General features: G+C 53.7%; 2 protein-coding genes across 5 annotated transcripts in view; both read right to left on the reverse strand.

Moving 5' to 3' along the window:
- Positions 1–1,945: 1,945 nt before the first annotated feature.
- Gaa (alpha glucosidase) lies at positions 1,946–18,356 on the reverse strand. 4 transcript variants are annotated; one of them, XM_038327975.2, is made up of 21 exons: positions 18,184–18,340; positions 15,601–16,194; positions 14,269–14,414; positions 13,030–13,195; positions 12,860–12,956; positions 12,400–12,519; positions 12,191–12,309; positions 11,976–12,107; positions 9,329–9,439; positions 8,579–8,692; positions 8,417–8,501; positions 7,837–7,954; positions 6,953–7,086; positions 5,448–5,599; positions 4,797–4,945; positions 3,938–4,079; positions 3,487–3,537; positions 3,283–3,450; positions 2,873–3,037; positions 2,600–2,752; positions 1,946–2,309 (listed from the first exon to the last, which is right to left on the reverse strand). In XM_038327975.2, the coding sequence occupies exons 2-21, from the start codon at positions 16,180–16,182 to the stop codon at positions 2,250–2,252; spliced, it is 2,964 nt and encodes a 987-aa protein (XP_038183903.1). In that variant the 5' UTR covers positions 16,183–16,194; positions 18,184–18,340; the 3' UTR covers positions 1,946–2,249. The 4 variants fall into 4 exon arrangements, with proteins under 4 accessions (XP_038183903.1, XP_038183902.1, XP_038183901.1 ...); XM_038327974.2 differs by having other exon boundaries at positions 3,283–3,537; positions 18,271–18,356; XM_038327973.2 differs by having other exon boundaries at positions 3,283–3,537; positions 18,141–18,345.
- Positions 18,357–21,012: 2,656 nt separating this feature from the next.
- Positions 21,013–26,734, reverse strand: part of Ccdc40 (coiled-coil domain containing 40) — a 45,659-nt gene continuing 39,937 nt past the window's right edge. Inside the window, exons 20-22 of the mRNA XM_042054820.1 lie at positions 25,609–25,797; positions 22,415–22,573; positions 21,013–21,265 (exon numbers count right to left, since the gene is read on the reverse strand). Of these exons, the coding sequence (XP_041910754.1) occupies positions 21,017–21,265; positions 22,415–22,573; positions 25,609–25,797 (597 nt within the window). The 3' untranslated portion in view covers positions 21,013–21,016. The remainder of the gene's footprint in view (positions 21,266–22,414; positions 22,574–25,608; positions 25,798–26,734) is intronic.

Genomic DNA, 26,734 nt, shown 5'->3' on the forward strand with positions numbered 1-26,734 from the left:
AGGGGTGACTGCAGATGACGGTCTGCCAGCAGCCTGTATCTGTATGTGGCAAACTTGATTTGTGCTACTTGAAGCCACCCGCATTATGTGCCGGTTACAGAAATGCACTCTGTATAAGGTTAGACTGGCCAGCTCAAAAGCTGGGGAGGATTACTGGGGAGGACATGGGTGGCCTATGAGCCTGGTGAGAGCTGGTGGTGCTGGGCACCAGCAGGGTGAGAATCACGGTGGGTCCTGCCACACGCTCTCCACACTTGCTCAAGTCAGGCTGTTGTGAGTACGGCCTGGGGTGTGAGGGTGATCTGTCACCTGCCGTCCCGTTGGGTTGGTGCCGGGTTGATGGGGCTGATGCTGGCTAGGCGTGTGTCGTTCCCTTCCTCCCTCCCTAGTCCATGTGCTTCCTGTCCTGAAACTGCAGGTGTGATCGATGGAGGGCTAAAGGGACCTGCTCTCTGTGGGATCTGCGGACAGGGAACACCACAGCCAAAGCCGCATTCCTCCCATGTTCGCCCTCTGGGTTTGTTCACCACGTGGACTGGAATAGTTGGGTCAGACTTACCGGGACCCATGTATGTCCCCGTGCTGTGTTTGAGCAAACCCCGCCCCCACAAGGCAGCAGTGATAGACAGCTCCACCAAGTCTAGCTCAGTGTAGCAGCAAGTTTATTGGGGTTACTGACAGAAGACTTGAAGGCAGCCGCATTACAAAGAAGCCACCCAGCATGCAGAGAGCGATATCCCTGGACTACAGACTGGAAGCCAGCTCAGCAGCTTGGACGGTTTCCTATCTGGTAGCTGTTACTGCTATACAGATTTTGGGGAGGCCCTGTGAACCTTGTGTTTCAGGAATCTCTAGAACTTTAATGAGCTTCCCTCTAGGAAGTAAAGTTGGAATGAGACAATAGGAAACCACACAATTGTCAAGGACAGTCCACACCACACGGATGGGTCGGATGCTGAATGACAGACGAACTCATACAACGTTCTAGAAGATGTAAACTGCATCTTTTGACTGCTTCTCTGACAGGTTAACATTTCTTACCACTTGTCTCAAGCTGCCCCTCTATAGCCAAGGAAAGGGGCCACTGGCATTAACTGATCCAACAGCTGGGAGGGGAAGGGAGGACCGTGCAGAGGCCCTTGGCTGCCTTCCCCATCAGAAGGGCCAGGTGGCAGAGGCCCAGGCTTTGTACATCTCTGTCTTAGATTGCTGAAGCCACCTTGGCCAAGCACTGCCCAAGTCTCGCTGTGATTATACAGTGTGGGCCACTGAGCAGACCTCAGGTCTCAGCCAATGGGGACTAGCTCCACTCGTCACCTCTACCCTGTCCCTCCTAGAAAAGCTCCTCATCCAGCACTCAGGACAGGCTAAGTAGCCAAGGTGTACTAAAGGGCTGACAGCCACTTGGGTGAAGGCTGGCAGGGATCCAGGGGCATTTGGGTGCAGTAGCTGCCTGGTGTGAGGCACTGGTTCGTTCCCTTTGCTCCTCCCTTAGTGCTTTCTCTGGACACTTGGGGACCCTGCCTTCGCCTGTCAGCCGCTCCATGTGGTAGAGAAAACTGGCAGTGACCCAGCTAGAAGGGACTCCAGAGTCCCCACACTTTTGGTTCTTGGTTTTCTGGAGATCATAAAAGTAGGCTGGGCTGCTGACTTAGCCCGTCAACCCTGGAGGCAAATTTGGCACAAGTGTCACACATCAGTTCACGGCAGACATAACATTTTCCTTTGCTCCAGGCTTGCTAGGGAGCCTGGGCTAAGACCTCAGGCCCCTCAGGGAAGCCCTGCCCTCGCTTCACTGGGCCACAAGTCTCCACCGCCACCTCGCTGACCGACTCAGGCGGGAGTGCTAGGATGGGAGGCAGGCAAACCTGAGGTAATGGGATGGAGGGTGGTTGGGAATGTGGAGACATGAGGGTCACATGAAGACATAAGGTGATGTGAGGGCTAGCTCCAAATGTCCCTTTTTATTTAAATAAGTGCACTTCACAGTAAGTTTCTCAAGCTCTGTGAGCCTGATGACATCACCAACTCTGTCTCTCAGTAGGGTCCCAGTTGCAGTGGCGGCCTGATGGTGTAGGTAAAACGTCCCCATGCTGTGCTTCACATTCTAGTGCCAGGGATGGACAGCTGGGACAGACAGGTTAGCAAGTCTCACTCCTTTCCTAACACGGTACCTCACGGGCAGCAGCAGCAACACGACAGGAAAAACACACAGGACTCAGGTTCTCAGTAAACACAGGTGTGGTCTCCTAGGACCAATTAATCTGAAACTTTTCTCCCATGAGCAGCGAGACAGGGATAGCCAGGGTCTGGAAGACAGAAAAGAGGTCGAGCTCCAAGTGGTTCCCACCCACAGCCATGCCCCCGTCTCCACCACGGAGAGGGACCAGCCTCAGAATTAGCACCTGGCTCCACTGGAAACAAGGTTCTGTCTAGCAGCCCAGCCTCCATCATCTCTGCACTCCAAGGCAGAAATGGCGAGGGGTGTCCCAAAAGTGTCTCAGGATACCTGGACCACATGAGTCCCTGGGGTCCCTAGCACCCCTTCCCCCATGCCCACCAGGGCACAGGAACCCCCGCCTCCAGCCTGCCCTCTTACCTTGCTGTCAGGGCTGTAGGTGAAATTAGAGACAGGGACACCATTGGAAAGGACCTGTGTAGGGGCTGTGGTCACTCCCAAGATGGCCACCTCCTTCAGCTGTAGTTCAGTCCCCTCCTTGGTCATGTGTACTAACTCATTCACAATGGTATTCTGGAATGTGGAGAGAAAAAAAAATGTGTCATCAGACTGTGAGAGTGAGACCACCACCAGAACAGGGACTCATCACAGGCCAGTCCACCCCCATGTTTCTACCTGTCAGCCATGACTCACATTCTTGGCCAAGAAGGTGATCAGTGCATAGGCCCCGCGCTCCAGAACCCCAAGGCTCTCCCCATCGTCCCAGTACAGCTCCCCACGGGCCTCGCCGCTTGCAGTTAAAGCCACGACCAGGGCCATGGGCTGCTTTCGGGATTCCGTGGTTGTGAGGCTGGGACCCTGAGAAGAGGGTGGGAACATGTCACACCTTGGACCCTGGAGACTCCCAGGACATCTATGATGACTACCTTGGCCAGGTGTTGGGTAACCCGTGATGTCAGGAGACTACCCTGGGCCAAGTCCTTTCGGTGTCTCCATGGCTGCCAGGGCTTTATACTGTGCCCTATGCCTGCTCCCTGCCTCCCCCTGAAGTAAAAGTCCATCCCAGTCCTGCCCAAGGCCCTAGGGCTGCTGGATCTGGGTACCTGCAGCGGTAGGATGTATCCTGCCCTCAGGTGCACATTGATGGTATCCAGTGGGGCTTCGAGCGTCAACCACTGCCCCTTGCTGTGGACAGCAGATCTGGGGGGTGATGGAGGAGGTGACAGAGGAGATGACGGAGGAGATGATGGAGGAGGTGACGGCAGAGATGATGGAGGAGATGACAGCAGAGATGACGGAGGAGGTGACGGAGGAGATGACGGAGGAGATGGGAGACTGCCGAGAACCTCCACTGGCACCTGGAAGAAGGGGTCACATCAGAAGGATCCCGGGCAGCACCCAAGCTTACCACGCTGGTTCTTGGATCCATGTGTGTGGTGGTCCAAAGGTCCCCGTTGAGACAAACTGGTTGTGACCTCAGGGGTGGACTCAGTGTAGGACTGAGCAGGGAATGCCTGGCTTAGCTCGGCTTAGATGCTGTGGGGCCCTGGAAGCTACCCACTTCAGCCTTCATTTCCTAATCTAGAAAGTGGGGGTTACAGCAAAGAGCTGATACACAGGGACATCCAGGGATGGATCAGCAGGCAGCTGGGACTCCAGAGCAGGTAAACCTCCCTTTACTATGTCACTGACAGGCCAGCGAGGCGTGGCCACCCAGTGATGACCTATCACTTCTGTGGATGGGACCTCAGGACTCACCATCTGCAGGTTGTACCACACACCCTCAGGGAAGTAGCCAGTCACTTCAGTTTTCCCAGGCTCAAGCACAGGTGTGATGAGCAGAGCTGACCCCCATAAGAGCTGGCGGTCCACAGACCAGGTGCTGGGATCCTCGGGGAACCTACACAGAAGAGACAGGCATGAGGGCCTGCAGACTGGGGCTCTGGCACCAGCTGTTCGGCTGCAGGGACAATCGGAAACCCAGTCCCCAAGAAACTTCGAAACTTCAGGGGCCCAGAGGAGTTGGGTCTGGACCAGAGTCCAGAACAATTATTTTTTTTTCTTTTTTCCTTCCTTCCATTTATTTATTTTTGGTTTTTCAAGACAGGGTTTCTCTGTGTAGCCCTGGCTATCCTCTCCTAAATGCTGGGATTAAGGGGGTTGTACCACCACACTGAAGGCCACATGCCCAGCTTTCTAACATGAACACTGGGGATGAAACCTGAATCCTGTTTGTAAAGCAAGCACTTTCCCAGTTGAACCATTCCCCAGCCTAACCAGTTGTATTTAGCCACCCAGTCCATCTGGAACGTATCTGTGTGCAGCAGGGAAGAGGCTGACTCCTCTAGAGCAAGCTACTTGCCTTTCTACCCAAGAACCTTCTGCTGTCTGCCCACTGGAGAGGTCGTAAGTAATGCCTATGTGAGCAGAGTCCGGTCTGGGGACACAGATGGGGCATCTCTGCTTGTCCTCCTCCCTGAAGCCACCCCCAAAATGGATCACCATGACAATTTCATCACGGCTTTGTCAGCCAGCAAGCCTGGCCCGTACTCCAGATAGGAGGCCTGAGGGTCCAGGGACACATGTGAACTGTCATTCCCTGACCCAGGTGACTCACTCCAGGAAGAGGGGCCGGGCCACTGTGTCCCCTCTGACGTGGGCTCCATGAAACAGAGTGTACAGGAAGGGCAGGAGTGCATAGCGCAAGGTGAAGGCCCTCCTCATGGCCTGCTGTGCGGTCTCGCTGAACCTGTATGGCTCCTGAGGCTGTGTGGGCAGAGAGGGCAAAGGAGGTGTGCTGTTTAGCTGTCCATCAACTCAACACAAGCTGGCATCATCTGGGAAGAGGGAGCCTCAACTGAGAAAATGCCTCCACCACACTGGCCTGCAGGCAAGTGGCGGGGGCCGTTTTCTTACTTAACGATTGATGTGGGAGGGCCCAGTCCACCTGGGTAGGTGTCCCTGGGTTGTATTAAAAGCCTTCGGTTCCTGCCCTGACTGCCCTTCAGGACGGAATGTGAGACTGAAAGATAAATCCTTTCTTCCCCAAGCTGCTTTTGTCTGCGGTGTCTAACACAGCAACAGAAAGCACAGTAGACCTGGAGGTCTCTGGGCTCCTAGGCCAGGGGTCAACAGAATGCTCACCCCAGGAATCTACAGCTCCTTGGCCATCCTGTGTGGACAGGACAGCATGGACTGGCTCCTCCCGTAGGGGTGGGATTAGGCAGGACAGGGTCTTGGCGGGTAGGAATCCCCGTCACCCCCCTACCATGCTATTGAGGTCGTTGTGGTTCCGCATGAAGGGGTAGAAGGCCCCCAGCTGGGTCCAGCGCACACACAGCTCCTCTGATGTGTTTCCCAGGAAGCCGCAGATGTCCGCCCCCACCAGGGGCATGCCTAGCAGGTTAAACTGCAGGATTTCTGAGAGTACAGAGGCAGAGTGACATCAGGTCACCAAGACAGCAGTTGGACAGTCAGGCCTATAGTGCAGGGCCAACTTAACCTCACCGTCTGTCAAGAACCCACTGGCCCTGTGCTTTCTGCCTGGGGTCAGCAACTGCTTCCTCATACCCAGGACCAGCAGAGTAGACAGAGCCCAGTGTGCTGAGAGGCACACTGTGACCTTACTTGGAAACATGAGCTAAGGTGAAGTGACTGGTGTGGTCCTAGCCTAACAGCTGATGTCCTCATAAGAGGAAAATGTCATGTGAAGAGAAGGTCACATGGGGAGATAGCCCTGCAAGGAACAGCCATGCAATGTGAGATGCCCAGGAGACCATAAGCAGAAGGAAAGGTTCCCAAGGCTGTGCAGGGGCACTGAGTTACACCTCTGTATGAGGGGGTGTGGCTCTGCCACTCCTTGGCTGCAGACCCATGGTCTGGGCACTGTCAGGGGATGGATTCCTGTTACATTAAGTCCCCCAATGCTGTTCTCAGTGATAGCAGCCTCAGGACACTAACAGACAACTTGGGGTGGCATTCCCCTGACTGCTAAGCGCTGGATAGACTCATGTTGTTCAATCTCCCTCTGCTGCACTGGCTTCCTCAGAGCCAGGGAGCTGATGGGCAACCTGGGGCCCCGGAGACTTCTCTGAGCCAAACCTGACCCTGGAAGCAGCTAGGACTCGGCTCAGTACTTGTCGGCTCAAAGAAGAAATGAGCCCAAAAGAGAAGGGAGCAAATCCAGACCCCAGCTCCACAAGGTATTTCTAAGTCTGGTTTCTGGCCTGCCAGGCCTGCCCAGACTGAGCTTCATCCCACAGGGCAGAGGTGGCCAGCTCACCTCTGAGAGCTCAGCCAGCTGGGATCCTTCATAGGTCTGTGAACATCTGACACAGAAGCCAGAAGGTTCTAGACTCTAAGTCAAGGCTCTAGCTGCCCATGTGGTGCCATGGCTCCCCTCCTTCCCTAATCTGTTCTCCAGGGTTCCTGCCTTCTCTGACCTAACATGGGCCAATGGTATCAAAGTTCTTGGAACAAAAATCAAATTCCTTTTAGTGAGCAGAGCAGGTAGGTGCCTCTGTATCTCAGGATGGGGTCACCAGGGAACAACTGTGAAAGAGGACAAGCACTGGTCAGGGAGAACTGGACACGGGGACACTGAGAAGGTGCCACGGGTGAGCCGCTGACACAGGGAAGCATGTCTGCACAACTGAGTAGGGACCCACAGGCTTCATGTCCCGCATGAGATAGCAACGAGTCCCCAAACCATCTCGATACACTCTGTGGGGCCGAGCCCAGAACCTAAGTGCCCTCCAGGCAGCTTGAACTCACCTGGCACAGAGTTGGAAAGATGCTCCCAGGTGCTCCACACATCCCCCGTCCAGTGGCCAGCATATCGGCCATGGCCAGCGAAGGTCGAGCGGGAGATCACAAAGGGTCGGGTGCCCCGGGTCTTCACTAGGGCCCTGAGTGGGGTGGGAACAGAGAGCTGGGCTCACCTGGGTGATACACAACCAGGACTCCAGGGTCAGGGGCAAGGGGACCAGGGCTAGAAGGAACTACTGTTAAGGAGAAGGACAGAATAGATGGGGAAGAGAGGCCACCACCAAAGTATGCTAGGCAGTCAGCCCCATCCCAGTGATTCTGATGTCTTCTATAGGTGAGCCATTGCTCTGAGCCTTGTTGGACTTATGTGGTCCCTTAGATGCCATTCCCTACCCAATAACACCTAGGATGCCCTGTAGAGTGAAGCTGGCTCCAAGCAGGCATCTCAGGCTCATGGGTGGTGTGAGTGCCTCCTTTCCTTCAGTCTATGACCCCAATGGGAGCCAGCTCCCCTTTCAGCCCCTGCTGTGCATGCTGGGCAGGCTGGTTGGCTGCACAGGGCTGAGCCTCACCTGATGGGAGCCAGCTCGCCTCTCAGCCCCCGCTGTGTGTGCTGGGCAGGCTGGTTGGCTGCACAGGGTTGAGCCTCACCTTATGGGAGCCAGCTCGCCTCTCAGCCCCCGCTGTGCATGCTAGGCAGGCTGGTTGGCTGCACAGAGCTGAGCCTCACCTGATGGGAGCCAGCTCGCCTCTCAGCCCTCTCTGTGCGTGCTGGGCAGGCTGGTTGACTGCACAGGGCTGAGCCTCACCTGATGGGAGCCAGCTCCCCTCTCAGCAGCCGCTGTGTGCTGGGCAGGTTGGTTGGCTGCACAGGGCAGAGAGAGGCTCACCTGTTGGAGGCGATGGCTTCAGTCAAGCCGTACAGGTTGTGGAGGTTGTAGTGTGTGGAGAGGAACTGGCGGCTGGAGGCACAGATCGTAGCTGCCTGCAAGGTCCCACCAACCACCCCTAGGCAAGAGGAGGACTAGTTTAGACTGGTTTACCAGTTTCCAGGGCTCCACGTGCTCTCCTTTGCCCACATCCTCTGCTACCTCCTCGGGGTCAGCCCAGGACAGAGCCCACTTGCCCCATGATGCTCTGGGCAAGTCACCTCAGCCATTCTAAAGCAGAGCGGGTGGTGCCAAAGATGACCCTCTGCAAACCTATCGCCTCCATATCGACCTCCTCTGGCTCTATCCCCAGCGTCTGCCCATCTGAGCCAAACCCCTTCCCCTAAGGCCCTGGCTACACGCAAGTATGGCTTTGACTATGCCACTCTCCACAGGACCTCATGCTTCGGTTTCTCTCCTCTTTGTCCTGCTGGGTGCTCTGCCTTCTGTTTGCCCAAACCGAGAGCTCTGCATCCGCTAAACCTCAAAGGGGCACTAACTCTAGCACTGTCCCCACTCCAGACAGACAAGTGGGGCTCACCGGGCACATAGGGTGGGTTCTCCAGTTCATTTTCAGGGCAGCCCTGCTGAGAGCCTCTAATGAAGTTGGATGGTTCATTCATGTCCTGTAAGAGGCCTAAGATGTAGAACTGGGTTGGTCCCCAGAGACTAGGGGTGTACCCAGGGGCAGGGGCATACTTACAATCCACATTCCATCAAAGGGCACCTGGGCATGGAACTCAGAGACCATGTCCTGCCACCAGTCAAGGGTCTCAGGGTTGGTGAAATCGGGGAAGGCTGTGGATCCAGGCCATACCTGAACAAGAAGAGTCCAGAGGGGAGAACTGGTCCCATGCAGACCCTGCGCCACGGTGCTGTCAGGCCTCAGCCTTGGGCAGAGCAGCAGCTTCACGCTAAGCCAACGCTGACTCATATCAGCAGACCTCAAGCCCAGCAACAAACAAGCCTCTCCCACGATGCCTAGAGCCTTGAAGGCCTTAGCCTTGGGACAGCAAGGGCCATCCCTATACACAAAGTCATGGGGCAGAGGAAGCATGGACCCAGAGCACTGGGAAGAAGTTGAGACAACCCCATTGGAGGCCCCTCACTGGACACAACCCAAGCCTGCCCTTCCCATAGCTAGGGACACCTTAGGATGGGGAGGATGGGACTCAGAACTCCCAGAAGACCCCAGGGACAAGAAGGACAAGGGAGACCTCCAAGGCTTCATGAAAGGACTGCTAAGCTTGAGCTGGGCCCAACTGCTCATGTCCGAAATCACCCTTCATACTTTGGAAATCCCAGGTATTTGTCAGGAGTTACGGTTACCCCCAGTGAGGACTCCCACTTCCTTCTGTCCCACTTGACATGGTGGCTTCTGAATCTGACTCTTTCCCTGGATAGCTGCTCTGTCCCCTGCCCACAGTCCCCATCTCCCCTTCTCCCACACTACCTTCCCAATCAGTGGCTGCCCAGTCTCATTGGTGATGAACACGCCCCTCCGAAGACCCTCGTCATAGGGCCTGTAACTCCCAGGAGGGCCTGAACTGCTGATGGCAGGGTCCTGGGGAAAGAAGCCGGCAGTGAGAAGGGTTCAGTATGAGCCACTGGAAGAAGGGAAACAGTGAGGCAGAGACTGGATGGTTTGTGGAAATGGCACTGCTGAGACCTGCCGTGGGAGGACAGAACAGGTGACAATTCATTGTTCAGTGGGTCGACCCACCTAAAGAATGACTCTCCAGCCGGGCAGCGGTGGCGCACGCCTTTAATCCCAGCACTCGGGAGGCAGAGGCAGGCGGATCTCTGAGTTCGAGGCCAGCCTGGTCTACAAGAGCTAGTTCCAGGACAGGCTCCAAAGCCACAGGGAAACCCTGTCTCGAAAAACCAAAAAAAAAAAAAAAAAAAGAAAAGAATGACTCTCTACTGTGGAGCCCCACCTGGTAAGATCATGGGGTTACTCCTGTCTGTAAATTCTCTCGTATGCCACTTCATTTCTTCTTCCCTAAGAACCGCTTTGGTTGGTTTTTTTTTCCCTCTGCTGTGTGTTTACCTTGTGAAAATACTCCATCTACTGGGCACACATATAGCTGTGGATGGTCAGGAAGATGATTTCTCCTTAATCGGTATAATTCTGATGAATAGAAATAATACTAAGCTGTTTTTCACTACTCAGACTGACATAAGAAAGTAATAGTATTCTCAGTCACCATGACAACTAATTTTAGACTTCAGGACAAATTCAAGTCAAACTGGTTGCCCGTGGAGATGAAATATCTGGTTGCCCCTAGAGACAAATACATGAGGTCATTTTTTCCCAGGTGTTTATTGCTGATTCAAGGTCAGAGTGGGAAACACCTTTAGCAGACATAACTTTCTCAGTAACTGACATTTTGCACATAGTCCCAGCCTCAGTCTATGTCACAGGCTCAAGGTTATTTCTGTCTGGGAACCCTGGGAACAAACGTTAACCGTTTAGGCTATGTGCATGGTCAAGTGTTACTCACTGGCCGGCCAATGTGACCTCCCTAGTCTGAGAAATATTGTGTGACTTATCTGGTGTTATGAGAATCGGTTGGGCCCTGACAATGTAACATATAACTGTCCCTAGTTTGGCTGTGATGAAAACCTGCGTAAGGCTCTCCAGGAGAGGCTATGGAGAGCTGTGGAGAAGGTGGTGGGAGGAAGGGAGCACTGCTAGAGATGGGCTGTGCAGAGCTATTCAGGCAGATGGATAGGGGCAGCTATGTCGAGCAAGAGAGATTTTCAGAGAGCATTTGTAAGATGAAGAAAAAGGGAAAGTCACCATCAGAAAGTGTGTGTGTTTGCTTAATTTTCCCCTCAGATAGAAAGTCTAGCCCTCAGACAGGTAAGAATTTTTCCTAATCACTTGCTACATTCATGGATTTTTTTTTTTTTTTGCATATCCTGGTGCTGACTGGAGGCTTCCCCCCCCCCCCCCCAATTAGCGATGGTATGTGAAAACAGCACACAGTTGGCCAGTCTGAAGAGCTGACTGGGTGTGAGTCTGGATTCCCGATCCTCCGGTTCAAGACAAGTGTTTACCGCTTGTGTCTTTTATTTTTATTTTTGCTTCCTGGGGTTGTTTTGTTTTGTTCTTTAAGACATGGTTTCTTTGTGTAGCCTTGACTGTCCTGGAACTCACTTTGTAGACCAGGCTGGCCTCAAACTCAGGTATGTGCCTTCCTCTGCCTCCTGAGTGCTGGGATTAAAGGTGTGTGCCACATGTCCAATTTATTCTTATTATTTTTAATTGTGTGTGTGGTAGTTTGACTGTAACTGGCCCCCATGATCCCATAATCTCATATGGAGTGTCACTATCATGAGGTGTAGCTTTGTTGGAGGAAGTGTGTCACAGTGGGGGTAGGCTTTGAGGTTTCATATACTCAGGATACTGCCCAGGGAGTCAGTCGAATTCCTGTTGCCTGAAACACGTAGGACACTTGGCTATTTCTCCAGCAGCATGCCCACCTGCTCCCTGCCATGGCAGACTTAACCTCAACTGTAAGCAAGCCACCCTCAGTTAAATGTTTTATTTTTTTTAAAGATTTATTATGTATACAACAATATACTGTCTGCATGTATTATGTATACAATAATATACTGTCTGCATGTATGCAGGCCTGCAGGCCAGAAGAGGGCACCAGCTCTCATTACCGATGGTTGTGAGCCATCACATGGTTGCTGGGAATTGAACTCAGGACCTTTGGATGAGCAGGCAATGCTCTTAACCACTAAGCTATCTTTCCAGCCTCAAATGTTTCCTTTATAAGAGTTGAAGTGGTCATGGTGACTCTTCACAGCAATAGTAAACCCTAACTAAGACTGTGTTTGTGTGTGTGTGGCTAGAAGAAACTTTAGGTTCCCTGGAGCTGAAACTACAGTTGACTGAGATGGTACCAGAAGAACTGTCTTCTTCAAGAACAGTGTGCTCTTAACTGCTGAGCCATCTTTCCTGGCCGGAAGACACTAAGCCTGCAGTCCCCTAGACATTTCTTCAACACCAAAGACTCAGGGAATGTCCAAGGCTGGGAGGAAGAAGCCACATAGAAACCACACTGGCTGCGTTCAGATCTGCTTACCACGATCATCACGTACCGCCGGCCACCCTGGTGGAGCTCACGCACCATGTCCGGGAAGTCGGCAAAGCCATCCTGGTTAAAGGTGAAGTCCCTGCGGGCGTCCATGTAGTCCAGGTCGTTCCACTGCACATCCTGCGGCACAGGATGGGAGCTGAGGCTGAGATCGGGCCCAACAGCACAGAAGCTGGGGCTGCCCCTCCCCGACTCCCACTCACCAGGGGGAAGTGTGTCCTGGTCATGTTCTCCACAACCTCGCGGATGATGGCAGTGGAGGAGTAGCCCCAGCGGCAGAGGTGGAAACCCAGGCCCCAGTATGGCGGCATGAAGGGGTATCCTGCAGGCCAGGACCGCAAGTGAGCAGGGACTGGGGGCAAGGGTCAGGGCCTAGGGGGTCTGAGGTCAGTGGACGGAGAGCAGGCCCTACCCACGACGTCCAGGTACTGCTGCACAACGCTCTTGGGCTCTGGGCCTAGGAACACGTACACATCCAAGATGCCCCCTGTTGACCTCCAGGTTAGGGCGGGGCTGGGCTGCAGGACCACATCTGGAAGAAAGTGACTTAGGTTCAGAAATGAGTCCCCCAACAGATGGGCCAACCTGCACCTAAAGAGTGCGGTTCTTCCGATATGAAGGCTGGGAGATGCCTGCAGGGCGGGAGTGGGGCAGCTGTTCTGAGCCCAACTCAAGGCCCGAAGGACGTGGAGTAGAGGAGCCTGGGGAATCCCCCAGACCTCCTTAGGTGGGGGTGGGGAGTGAGCAGGATGAGGACTCCGCCCACTGGACTCTCTCCACATAAGGTCCCTTGAGACAAGCAGACTCCGGGGCAGGCAGAGCCTCAAGCTCTCTCACTGAAGGATCACCTAGGAACTAGCCTGGTGACTCACCCATGGCATTGCTGTTCAGCAGGAAGACACCATGAGCCAAGCCACCGTCCTCCAGCGCCAGGTAGAATGGGTGTGACCCGTAGAGGTTGGCACCTGGCTGGAATGACAAGAGACAGCACCTCGCACCCAGGACCCTAGCCTCCACCTTCCTACCTCTGCTCATCTCTTACCAAGGGTGCCAGGTCCCGGTTCCAGAGGGTGACCCGCGTCCATTCGGTGCTGAGCATGAGCGGGCTGAGATGCTCAGCGAGGCCTGTGATGTGCTGGGAGGGCAGTGACGTGGACAGCTGCAGGAACTGGTCAGCGAAGAACAGGGGCGCCACGGTAGTGTTCAGCCTGTGGGGAAACATTAGGCGCCCTTGGATGGCCACACAAATCCAGGATGGTGGATCCGTCAGAGGGAAGGGCTGGAGAAGGACAGAGTGACCTCACCAGGTCTGCATCAGGCCAACCCTGGGACAATGGTTATATGAAGACCAGAACACCGGCAAACAGTGGGGAAAGCCAGTGCAAGAGGGGCCCATGTTCCCCTAGGTCAGAGGACACAGTAGTACAAACACGAGGTCCTGTCAGGGAGACACGAACCCTAGATAGTGAGTTAATAATAAAGCTCACAGTAAGAGATGTGTATTTGATAAATAAAAGGCCACTGGGTGCGCCAGCTACAGGTAGCACTGTGGACTGAATTGGTGTCTTTCCCTAGTCTTTCCACTGGGTGGATCATCCTCTGTGGTGGGTCATCTCGGATAGCACAGGTGTCAAACACTAGTGTTGTGGCAATGACATCATCTCCACACATCCCTTGTATCTCTTGGGGGCCTGAGGCCTCACTGGGAAGCCACGGAGGGAACCTCTCAGACCCAATGTAGAAGCACCAAGCTGAGACCTGAGTAAACACTCAACAGTCGGCCATGGATGCGTGCCTGGTGGTCCACTCACAGGGAGGAGGGGTGAGGATTGTCAACTTGATATAGTTAGGGTCATCTGGGAAGAGGCACTCTCCATTGAGGAAATCCTTCCATCAGATGGGCCCGCAAACAACCCTGTGGTGGCATTTTCTTGATTGATGGATGGGGGAGGGCCCAGCACACTGTGGGTGGTACCACCCCCTGGGGCTGGTGATCCAGGGTAGGACGGCCTGCCTCCAGGTTCGTTCTTAGGCTCCTGCCCTGATGGAGTGTGACGTGGGAGCTTTAAGAGCAAACAAACCCTTTCTTCCCCACCTTGCTTTCGCCCCTAGTGCTTATCACAGCAATGGGAAACAGACTAGCTAAAGGCAGAGTCAGGCTGACAGCAGAGACAGGGATGAGGCCGACAGGTTTGCTATCTTTGGAAGTTCTGACCTCCGAGGGGCCACCACGTCCCTGTCAACCCCAGGGTAGGGTCAAAGTTCCAGGCACCCAACTTACAGCACCCGGCCATTCAGCTTCCTGCGGACAATCACTCCGAAGGGCTCCTCTGAGAACTCCACAGTGTAGAGGGGGGACGGTGCCTGGCTCAGGACATGCGGGGTCTCCATGGGCACTTCGTAGCGCTTATTAGCCGGGTCTTTGATCTAGGAGAGAAGAAAGAGAGGTGCCCAGAGCCCTTCAAGAGCCAGGGGCCCCTTCCCTCACCGCGGCCCCTTCCCACCTCCAGGAGACACGGTTTTGAACAGTCGGTCAGTTCAGGTCCCTTCCAGGGTAACTGCACACTGCGTGCAGCCATGGGTCATAGTTCCCTCAGCTACGTAACTGGAGGGAAGGAGGCCTCCCTGAGGTTGCCAAAGGTAGAGCATTGACTAAACCTGAACATCACATAGACAGTGAATAGTTTTGTGTTTGTTCTTTTTTTCCTCTTGCTTTTAATTAATTGATTATATTTTGAGGCTAGTTCTCACTCTGTAGCCCAGGCCAGCTACACTATGAAGCCAAGGCTGACATTTAACTCACTGAGATCCTCTTGCTACAGCCTCCTAAATGCTACAATTACAAGCATAACAACTTTTTAAAAAAAAATTTTTTTGAGCATACCAAGGCCATGCTCTACCAATTAGCTATGCACCAGGCCCCACAAATAGTTTTTAATTTTTAATATTTATTTGTGTGTGTGTGTGTGTGTGTGTGTGCGCGCGCGCAACTGTGAAAGTCCGAAGTAGAGGTAAGGTGTTTGTCTTCTCACTCTCTAGCCTGGCTAGGCTGGCGGCCAGAGCTCTCCAGGATCTGCTTGTCTGTGTTGTCCCCCACCCCCCCCCCGTGCTGGGGCTACAGGTGTGTATGTTCCACGCTTGACCTCCTGACCAGGTGCCAGGATCCGAGCTCCTCATGCTTGTCCAGCAAGCACTTTACCCATATCCCCAGCTCCCACAGTGTGTAGCCTAAGGATGTCCCCAGCATCACGCAGGACAGTGTTATACTAAAAACACAGAATCCTCCAGAGACGCAAGGTGATGTGGGCACTGTCAGGGGATGACAGGGAATGGGGCAGAGGAAAATTGCTGCTGCTGCAAGTGGCCAGTCCTGAAGTTCCACCACCTGGAACATCCCATAGGATGGCTGAGGGGTCTCACCTGACTCTGCCCACACCTGGGACCCCAGCAGGGGTCCACATGCAGCCCTACCATCCATATCCCTGGGAAAATGTGTCACCTGCCCGCACACCTATCCTGTGCTCTGCCTGGCCCCTCTTCCTGCACGGGCTGTCCTGTCACAGGCCCTCCTGGTGACCCAGCTCTAGCCAGGGTCTATCATGCCCACACCCACCACGAAGTGGAGGCGGCTCTCGGTCTCCATCAGCACATCCAGCTGTAAGCTCAGCACATCCTTTGGGAAGAAGGTCGGGCTGGTACGGGTCAGGGTGGCTGTGTACCCCGTCTCTGTGGAGTTCAAATTCTCTAGCCGGTAGCTTGGATAACTGGGAGGGAAGAAACACCAGGGCTGCCCCGTCAGCGGTGCCTTCAGCACTCGCCCGGCTGGGACATAGCAGCAGCCACGGGCCTCACACTCCTCCCGGGAGATGCCCTTGTCTGGAGCACAGTCAAAGCGGCTGTTGGGGGGCACGTCGCACTTCGTGGGCACGGCTACAGGCTGCACATGGTGCTCCTCCTGGATGTGCTGGGGCCCTGGCCCATAACCCTTCCAATGGTGAGGCCTAAAAGTCTCTTCCAGTCCTGTAGAGGATTTGGGAAAGTCTTGGGGAAACAGCATTAAGTCATGGAGCATGAGATGGCCCAGAGTGATAGCGGTAATAAAGCAGATGAGGATGCAGACCCCAACCAGAGAGTGGGAGCAGAGAGGCCTCTTCGTCTTCATGGTGGAAGCCTGTTGGCCCGGAGTAGCATCCATAGTCCTGGAGGCCTGAGGAGAGGAGGATCCAGTGTCAATGCGGGCGGGGGTCAGGGGATCCTGGGTGCATTCACACAGCAGCACCCACACACAGTGCAAAGGGGAGCAGGCAGCCAGAGTATCTCCCTCCACAGCAACGGTGAGGAAAGCAGAAGCCAGGTAGAGGAGATCAGACTCCTCAGAGGCAGAGGGGCTGCTGCAGACATGGCCCCCACATGGCCCCACGGCCCTGTACAGACCAACGTGAAAGGGAACCAAGACTTTATCCGGAGGTCTTCTGTGTGAGCAGAAAGGCTGGGGAGCCATCAAGTCAAACCCCACGGAGAGGACAAAAAGGAGTGGGGTGAAAAGCCCAGGTCACAGGATTCTCTGGCTATAACTGGCCACGGAGGGGTGTGGGCCTTCTGGAAATGGGGTTCATTTCAGGATGTGGTGGGGACAGGGAGGGACTCAGTGCGGGGGCAGGGGGAGTCCTAGAGGCTCTCTGGGTAACCAGACATACTCAAGAGACAATGGCCTGGTTGCAGATGGGCCAGCTGTGAATATGTGACCAGCAATTGGGGCTCTTCAGGCTGACAGTTAAATTTTTACCCATAATACCTGTGACTTTCTCCTGCTAGTGACTCTCCAGCTCCCTAGTAACCCGCAGGGGTGTGGGTGGGTGGGATGAGGGGTGAACTCCAACCCAGTTCAGTTCTGAGATATCTATCGTCAGGGCAGACTTCTCCAGGCTGGGGCTCTACCATGCTTAGATGCCAGCTACAAACCCCAGGCTGCTACCAGTACTTCTGAGGGGCTGGGCTGGCTATCAGCCTGGTAGTTCCAAGGACTCTGGCACTGGAAATCACACCTCAAGGAACTCAGAAAGGCACTTCATTCATATATATATATATATATATATATATATATATATATATATATATATAATAGCTCAAGAACAGCCAGATAAAAGAAACAGGCTGGGAACAGGTGGGCGTGCCCCTGCAATGTGTGTGGAGCATCTGGGATTCTGGGATGCTCCCTGAACCCACCCACTTGGCTGTCACTTTGAGTTAGGGTTTCCAGTAGCCCAGGCTTGCCTTAAGCTTGCTATGAAGTCAGGGATTCCTGCCACCACCTCCCACGTGCTGTGCTTTCTGGCACTGGATTTCATACCCAGCTCTGTTTAGTTCTGCGGGCCTTCTGTTATACAGGCATGACTGATGACATCAGTAGCCATGGTGAGTGATCGCTAGCCTCTGGGGGGAGCCAGGATGCGTGGGTGGGCTGCAGTTTCCAACCCTCCAATCACACCTTGTCTTTCGGTTGCCTAGCAGCTACTAGGGACCCCAGCCTCCAAGCTAGCAATAGAAAGACAGTTAACCACGGGCGTCCAGGCATGAGCCAGAGACCCATTTTGTTTTTACTGCTGCGTAGCAGCTCCACCTGGCCGTTCGGACACGTGTGACACTGATCATGATTCAGCATCCAAGTACAATGACGTGCTCAGACTCCCGTTGGGCAGCGTGGAAATCTGCAGCTTCCAGGACCTTCCAAGGAGGCCCCAGTGCGCAACAGATAAACACGTATATCAGAACAAAGTCCCAGAAACAGAAACCAGACAGCTCAGGCCCGTTCTCTCAACTCCACAATTTAGAGGGAAAAAAAATAGGGAAGGAACTAAAGATCAGACGCCACTGCTGATCTGGAGACCCAAGCTTGCTTTCTAGAAAGCTGCTGGATGCGCAGCGCCACCAGGCAAAGGCGAGTCCAAACCCAAGCTTTCTCAAGCTTTCGAGACACCATGCGCATTCTCTCTGTGCCTCAGTTTCCCCCTTCGAGACATACACACAGAGCTTGGCCCGCCCAGCACTGAGGGTACCCACTAGAATCCGGGATTTTTTGCCGAAGCCTGTGGTGTTACTCAGGTCCCTGCCTGCGCCGGGGGTCGGGGGTCGGGGAAGGGGGGGCGGTCCCACCTCTCTCGGTTTCTCTGCACGATTCTCCCAAGCAAGAACTCACTGATAGTCGGCCCCGCCGCCCTGAAGGAGGACGCTCCTCCGGAAGCCCTCGGGCCTGAGACAGCCTTCACCAGCGCGTCCAGCTCACCTGCGCAGACGCCCTCCTGGCCGCAGACCCCCAAACCCAGCGCTACAGCTCGGGTCACGTGGTCCGAGGGCGGGGCTAGACCGCTCGGACCACGTGACTCGGCCTCCGGCGTGGGCGTTCTCGCTGCGCCCCCTAGTGGCTGAGGGCGGAAGAGCGCGCAGGTGTCGCCGGACGGTGACCGGGAAGAAGCTGACACTGAACAGATCCAACCCAAGGCCACCCACCCAGCACCTCGGAAGCTTCAGTGAGAGATGAAAACCAGTCCAGACTGGGAGTTCCGTCAGCTTGCTCCGTAGGGAAAGAGTCAAAAACACGTGATCACACACACACACACACACACACACACACACACACACACACACACACACCCTACGCTGGTAAAAGCATAAAATGACGCCAAGCTTTTGACATTGATGGTCATAAATGGAGACATAAGCCCTGGGTGGTGGTGTGAGCATGTGATCCTAGCACTCGGGAGACAGAGGCAGGAGGATTGCTAATTTGAGTCCAACATAGGACACCTGGTGAGACCCTGTTTCAAAAACCAAAGTTGGCCAAGCAATGGTGGCGCATGCCTTTAATCCCAGCACTTGGGAGGCAGAGACAGGCGGATCTCTGTGAGTTTGAGACCAGCCTGGTCTACAGAGTGAGTTTCAGGACAGGCTCTAAAGCTACAGAGAAACCCTGTCTCGAAAAACCAAACAAAAACAAACACAAAACAAAACGAAATGAAAAACCCCAAAGTCATCAGGCAGGATGTAGCTGGGGTAGGGCACTGACCTACTGTGTCCAGGGCCCTGGCTTCCTGTAGTGCCGTGACTACTCTTGCAGAAGATACTATAGGGGGACTCATGCCCTCTGGTTGTTAAACTTTTGGAACAGTGGACCCCAAGAAATTAAAACCAACCCCCACCCCCGTCCCATTCTGTGGCAGGGATGTGGGTGGGGGGGATGTCCTGGAAGATACTGTACACAGTTCTGGAAGCTTGTCAGAACACAGTACAGGGATGATTAGTGCCAAGAGATGGCCAGTGATGGACGGGACCTCACCTTGGCCAAGACTGCTTAGCCATACAGACTTCTGCCCTATTAAACCTCACATCCTCAGGCATGGATGGTGGTCCATTATTTGTGCCACTTCCCACTGTGGCCGCATTTAATAAGTCCCCCTTTGAAGCATGAGTAATAAAACTCAGAGAGAGAAATTGGGGTTCAACCTGAAGGTCAGAAAGGCAAAACAGCCAGCCACTGGCTCTTACCTCGACCTCAGTCCAAAATGGTGATCATGCCTCCAGGAAATCCTCAGAATGAGACTGAGCCTGAGAGCTGTCTCCTCCCATTTTACAATCCTCTCTAGTTCTGCGATTAAAGGCGTGCCACCACTACTGCCTGGTTTTTATGGCAAGCTAGTGTGGCTACTGGGATTAAAGGTGTGTGTCATCGCTGCCTGGTCTGTGAGACTGGCCAGTGGGGCTGTTTTACTCCTTGAACTTCAGGCAAGCTTTATTTATTAAACTATAAATGAAACTGGGTGGTGGTGGCGTGAACCTTCAATCCCAGAACTCAGGAGGCAGAGGCAGGCGGATCTCTGAGTTCGAGGCCAGCCTGGTCTACAAGAGCTAGTTCCAGGACAGGCTCCAATGAGACAGAGAAACCCTGTCTAGGAAAACCAATATATATATATGAAATATCACTACACCTTTCTCTGTTTTTCACTGTTATCTCTTTAATTGGCACTGATGACAGGTAGCTGAGCCTAGTTTCTTGGGGCTGCCAGGCTCCGTATCAGAGAGCAAACCCCATATCAAGCAAGTGATGGACACACAGCAGACTTCACTTGCTAAGCAGAAGGAATACACAGCAAGTACTGAAGAAGAGGGCTGGACAGGCAGTGGGTGTGTCCCAGGTGGGGTGGGCATGGCTAGGGGGGGTGTCTCCCGGCCTCTTGGCTGTTTTTGTATTTGTTAGGATGAACATGTCTTACTCCTTTGACCCAGAAATAGCTTTAGTAAATTTTATTTTTCTGTTGCAAAGTTTAAAACTGAAATTACTCCACAGGAAATTTTCTATTTCATATCTACAGGAGCAAAAAGGCAGCTGGTGCTCAGAAACCCAGAGGAGGGAAGGCAGAGATGAAGAGACCGGTCAGAGGTGGGTGGATGAGCACCAGGTAGGTGCCCCTTTACTGACGCGGTTACCACTTCTGTAGGTAGATGTTTGCCCTCCTTGGAATCCTGGGGTCCTTAGCTTTCATCTTTAGGTTTCAATCTCCTTTAATGCTTCATAGGGGATGGGGGCAGGATAAGGTGGAGCTTTCTGTGGAGTGGAGTTGGGGAACCAGAATGAGGGTAGCTTGTGGGCTTCAGATGGGCTGGAGCAGACACTTGAGGGCCAAGGAAGTCTTGTCCCCGGCTTCCGTGGGGTCCTCTCTCCCTTACTTGTTCCACAAAGCCGAGGGCCTGTCCCAGGACAGTGTGATAGGTATCAGATGCAGGCCGCGGAACTGCCAACAGAATGGACTTACCTGGGTGGAGAGAGTGGATTTTTATGCCCAGGTAATGTGTCTGCCGGCAGGCACGTTCACCCAAGCGGATCAGGGACGCTGCATTACGCCTGGTGTGAACAGCACTGTGGCTGTGATTGAATACAGGTCTGGCTTGTCAGTGTCTCCTAAGTAGGGTGTCATTCTAGGGGACACGTGGCTTTTCGGAACAGGGATGGGGTTCCCTGGGTTGGCAAGTGCTGTCTAGGAGGGCTGTGGGTGCTCCAGCTTGCTGACGATCTTCTGTTGAATCTTTCTCAGCACCTCCTGGTACTGGGGGTAGTCTTCCTGAACTTGGGAGAGGACAGCGTTTAACTGGGCCAGCCGGACATCCAGACGCTTGCGCTCCAGCAGCTGGCTCTGGCTGTTGCGGTACAGGAACACGTACTTCCCGTCCACAACAGCCTGCAGGTACTTGGCCCGCGTCTGCAGGGTCACAATCTCCAAAAGGTTCTGGGTGGGAAAGAGACCCCGCGTCAGTCCCCACAAGTCAGGAGGACTCCCGTCCTCCACCCAGACTGGAGGGAATGGCAAAGAGGAGAGGTGTTCTTGAGAGGAGAGAACCCAGTCGTCTCCGGACTCAGGAGGAGGGGTCTTGTTGGCCCATGGGGGAGGAGTTTCGACTGTTCTGTGTCAGGACCAGTACTAGTCACACCCCTGACACCCTGCAGTCCTGTTAGACTCAGCACAGCCGGTCCAACTGGAAATCCCACTGGGATTCAGGTTTGCTGTGCCCCTCGAGTCTACCCTTGATGCTCTGCTCCACACGGCCCCAGAGCCTGTGGGGAGATCCCCTTGGTTCCAGGTGACCCTCAGCCCTAGCGCTTTACACTGTCCCCCGGGGTCAGGACTTGCTCCTTCCAAGACTTGGTATAGTCTGGGCAGGCCCCTCTTGGCCAGGCTACCCTGCCTACCTGAATGGCTTCCTCTTCTTCTCCCACCTCCTTGGAAGTCTTGACTCAAACATGTTTCTCTTTTCTCTTTCTTCCCTTCCTCCCTCCCTCCCTTCCTTCCATTCCTTTTTGAGACAGGATTTCCCCGTGTAACAGCCCTAGCTGTCATGGAACTAGCTTTGTAGACTCAAATACGTTTCTTACATAGCCTTCTTGGATTGCTCCTCTCAAAAACTCAATCCCTTAATTTTACTCGGAGGCCCTGACATCTTCCATCTTTTTTTTTTTTCTTTTTTTTTTTTTTGGTTTTTCAAGACAGGGTTTCTCTGCAGCTTTTTTTAGAGCCTGTCCTGGACCTAGCACTTGTAGACCAGGCTGGCCTCGAACTCACAGAGATCCGCCTGCCTCTGCCTCCCGAGTGCTGGGATTAAAGGCGTGCGCCACCACCGCCCGGCTGACATCTTCCATCTTTGTGGAGCAAGAATTTAACCTTCAATACAGCCAGAGATTTTGTCTCCAGTCATTTGCCCAGGCATCCAAAGTGGTGCCCAGCCAATAACGGGTAGAGATCAAAATGTATGGTGTGACCAAATCACAAGGGATGTAAACGTGAGCAGCTGGTGTCATCGCCAGCTGGTTCCTGGGGAGATCGCCATCGGGGACACAGGCTTCTCTTGGGGTTCAGGCCCAGAGAGCTCCCAAGATTTACCTGCCGTTTCAGAGCTGTGAGCTTGTTGATCTCATCTTCCAGAACGTCTATGTCACCCTGAATATCTGACAGGGACTGCTGCTTCTCCTGGAGGGAGCTGCTTAGGAGTTTTTGAGATTCTTCCAGTTCTGAGATGGTCTTGATGCATTCCTCTGTGGCCTAGGAGAGAAAAAGGACCCAATGGATTCCTGCATCCCTGTCACATAGCAGATGGAGGCATCTGGCTAAAGACCAGCCACGTGCCTCGGAATTTATTCTAGAGGGGATTCCTGTATCAGTCACGTTACTATTGCTGTGATAAAAATGTCATGGTTGAGACAACTTAGAGAAGGATTTGTCTGGGCTCACAGTTCCGGAGGGATCAGAGCCCATGTGGCTGGCACAGAAAGCCGAGGGCTCACATCTTCAGACCACAAACACAAAGCAGAGAGAGTGAGCTAGAAATGGTGCAAATCGTTAACCTCTCAAAGCCCGCCACCACGGACACTTCCTTTAGCAAGGCCATGCCTCCTAAACATGCCCAAACGGTGCCACCAACTGGGGACCGAGTTTTCTATGGGGACATGTCAGTGACCAGATTCCACAAAAATACCACTTGCCAGGGTAGGGGTCTGGGGATTAGAAAAGTTAGTAAAGAGGAACTAAGACACGAGGGAAAATAATCAAACAGAAGCAATGTTAGTACCGGGAGGGAGTTCCAGTGAATACTGAAATCACCCGCGTTTAATTTCCATTTGCTTAAAATACCCCAACCCCAAAGGGTAGGAGTAAAATAAAAACCTGCATTTACGTGCTACAAGGAAGTGAACCGACCAGTTGAAGGTCACGGGCTACAGCTTAGTTAAACATTCTGTCCCTAGAACGAGACAAGCAATGCTCACACCCTAGACCAAAACAGTCTGTAGGCAAACCACTCCCCGGGTAGAATCCATTGTTATCTCCCTAAGGGAGTAGGAACCTAGTTGGGTCCTTAGACTTTTGTTTGAGGAAGAAACAGATCTACTTCTCTATTCCTGAAATACAAGGTCTGGCTATTAGCCATGCCCATTGACAATAACCTTGAGAGAGCAGAACTCTCTGATCTACATCTAGGGGGACCTTTGTTTGAGGTAGAAACAGACAATAACCTTGAAGGAAAAGAAGTAAGTTCTAACTCTCTGACCTTTAGACAATGTGGAAATAGGCTCACATTTTTTGGGCCTCCACAGGGGCATCTCATTCAAACTATTACAGTTCCCAAAAAGGGATCTGATAGCCACAGACCTTATAGAATGTATGGGGTGAGGGGTAGTAGCCTATGAGATGCCAGGGCCCTGAGGCCCATAAGGCCAACTAGGGAGGCTATGGCTTCACAGAAGATGTGGGGAAGTCAGCCATCTGCGCCCTGAAGGAGCAGAGGGACATGGGGACCAGGATTAGCACTACAGCCTTGAGCCAGGACGGGACGAGGCTGCGTGGGAAGTGTAAGGGAGGATGTAGGAGTGGGGTGCTTGACAATGGGGTGGGGGCTCCTCTGCAGAGCCCCACTGGAACATGGTGTTTCAGGAAGTGTTCGCAGCAGGATTTCAGGGATGGAACAGCTGTCAGGGAGAATGTAATGTTACCATGACAACGAAGGTACTGGCAGTGTTTGGCGGCTGACTCATGGCCTGCGTAATGGTGAGAAAGAAATAATCATCCTTGTTTGCTTCCTGGGAACACAGGACTTTGGGGGGAGGAAAGGGCCCCCCATTTATGGCCAGATAGTGGAGGCCATGGCGCATGTGGCGGGGCTGACGCACGCCTGGTTGGGGCAGTGGGGCAGAGAAGGCAGAGGTGGGGGCAAGAAGGCATCCAGGGTAGGTGGAGAGGTCAGGTGTGCTGCCGGAAGCCAAGGAAGGAACAAGAGAGGCAGGCAGGTGTGGCAAATGACTGAGCAAGGCCACTCTGCCACCTCAGTCCGGAAGCTTCCAGTCACAGCCATAGGAATGATTCTAACTGATCATTTCCTATACAGGATGTACCCAATACAGACTTTTTAAATGTCTATGGTTTTGAGACAGGGTCTTATATATAGCTTCAGCTGCTTTGAACTTGAGGCAATTCTCCTGTCTCAGTCTGAGTGGTGGGCTCACAGGTGTGTGTCGTATGTCCTGCTCCTATGGGGACTGTGCTGGCACTCTGTTAGTTCTCTGGATAATTCTACGAGGTGGACTCCACAGGTCAGTAAGCTGAAGCAGACAGGTGGGACAATGTGCCCCAGTCATGAGGGGAACGGCGGGGCAGCCCTTAAGGTCACCACACCATATATGGTTGCTGTTAGACTTAACCATCTGACTCCCCAGGTACTGCTCCTATTTCTCCCAGCAGCTTTGAAAAGGTCCCATATATGCATGCCCAAGGCCACAAAGCCTGTTAGTGTGGGCTGTGAGACAAATGCGAACTTTCACCCCAGGGCTCTGGGCTGGTGGTTGCCTGAGGGGTGGACTGAGTGGTGTGTCTAGTCCTCTCTTAGGGAGGATGGTGGGGTAAACTTGAGTGGTGTGTCTAGTCCTCTCTTAGGGAGGAGGGAGCTGCCGCCTTTGCGTCAGCCCGTCTTCCCACCTACTCTTGAGTAACTGAGTTTTTGTCATGGCTCCTCCAAGATCTCAGAGACTGCTTCTGTTAGCAGGAAGTAGTCTCCTGCACTGCTGGGTGGTGCTCGGTGCGGACAGACTTCCACCGACAGGGCCGAGGGCAGCTTTGGCCAGCGTGCTCGGGGAACACCTGTCGGGCGGTCACTCTGACAGGGGCCACTCTTCGCCAAGCAGGACCTGGCATGCACCACACATGTCCCCCTTCCCAGACAGAGGCCATAGCCCAGAAGGTGTGGGAGGGATTGTTCCGTTCCAGGGTTCTGTCTTTCCTGTCATCACAGATGTGACACCACAGCGGTGACCTCGACCCACAGGAATGGGGAGGAGGGAAGATGGGAACGGGAGGACACTGTGGACTGTGATCTATGTCTGCTGGCTTTCCTATGTCCCTCAGAGTTGAGGGATGAGCCAGAGCAGGCAAGGTGGGAGCAGACGCCTCGGGCCAGCCTGTGGGGATGGATGGAGATGCGTGCTGACCGTGTACAATGAGGAAAGGTGAACCCCAGCGTATGCCTGTGTCCCACCTCCGATACAGACGTGCAGCCTGGGTCACGGAAGCAAAGGAAGTGCGGGTCATACCTTGTGCGTGTCCCTAATTTTCTTTCGCAGCTCATTCTGCTGGTAATGGAAGTCTGTTCTGGTGATGGTCTTCTTGTCTATTTTACTCTGCCCTTCAGCCTGGACTACAATGGTCTCCCTGCGGCTCACAGCCCGCTCCATGTCCTGGATCATCTTCTCCTGCTGCTTCAGCAGCTGCCCGTGCTTGACCTGGGGACACAAGACGGAGGGGCCGGGCAGGGCATGGCTTACGTGAGAGTGGCCAGCCCGCCCTCCCCGGCTTGTCTGCCTTTGACGGATACCGAGAGGGCCACAAGGAGACGGGGAGACAGCACGCACCGATGGGAGAGGTACAGTTATTCTTGTAATTGGTACCCAGAGAAGGCAGGAGGAGAGGAAGGAGAGGATCACACCGGGTTCTCTGCCCGCTGTGGCGAGAGGGCAGGTAAGTCTGTCTAGAGATGGGGGTTTGGTTAGCGGGGCCATCACTACGCTAACTGTTTGGCTGTGACAGAGGCTGAGGGCTGTGGCGTGCGAGCGTGCACCACGTGAGTGCAAGAGGACTTCTTAGGCCCTGGGAACATTTGTAGCTCGTTTGGATAAGTGTATTCTATTGCATGAACATTAGCGTGTATGGATATGATTTAAAAGGAAGGGGGCAGGGCTCAGGAAATGGCTCAGTCAGTGAAGCGTTCGCCTCAGGATGTGAAGAGCCAGGCTTGGTCCTCAGAACTCACAGAAAAAGTCAGGGGTGGCTCTGCACACCTTCAATCCCAGTGCTGGGGAGGCAGTGACAGGAGCAGCCCTGGGGCCTGTTGGTCACTCAGTGCCATCTAATGGGTGAGCTCCTGGCCCCCCCGAGAGACTCTGCCTCAAAGGAAGTGACCAACGTTCCTGAGGATGTCCTCTGACTTCTACACGCACACAAGCACACATGAGTGCTCACACACAGACACGCATTCACACGCCTACATAAAACAAGAGGACAATGGATAAATGTCAGTGACTGACAGCACCCAGACATCAGAGATTGATAGGGCGTGACATTGTCACGCAACACGCGCACAAGGCAATCTGACAGGTCCCCTTAAAGCTGAGAATCTACATATAGCCTTTGGTAATCTAGATTTCAGGAGGGGGTGGATTG

Source organism: Arvicola amphibius, chromosome 4 (genome assembly GCF_903992535.2).
Source record: "Arvicola amphibius chromosome 4, mArvAmp1.2, whole genome shotgun sequence".
In the NCBI taxonomy this organism is placed as follows: domain Eukaryota; kingdom Metazoa; phylum Chordata; class Mammalia; order Rodentia; family Cricetidae; genus Arvicola; species Arvicola amphibius.

Excerpts from the sequence above, each read along its gene's own strand:
- Gaa (XM_038327974.2), bottom strand. The coding sequence starts at position 16,182 with ATGGATGCTACTCCGGGCCAACAGGCTTCCACCATGAAGACGAAGAGG. Across the intron at positions 13,196-14,268 it reads AAGCTGAATGGCCGGGTGCT|GCTGAACACTACCGTGGCGC; the intron begins GTAAGTTGGGTG and ends GTTTCCCCACAG. Across the intron at positions 3,538-3,937 it reads TGTGGTACAACCTGCAGATG|GTGCCAGTGGAGGTTCTCGG; the intron begins GTGAGTCCTGAG and ends CCCTTCTTCCAG.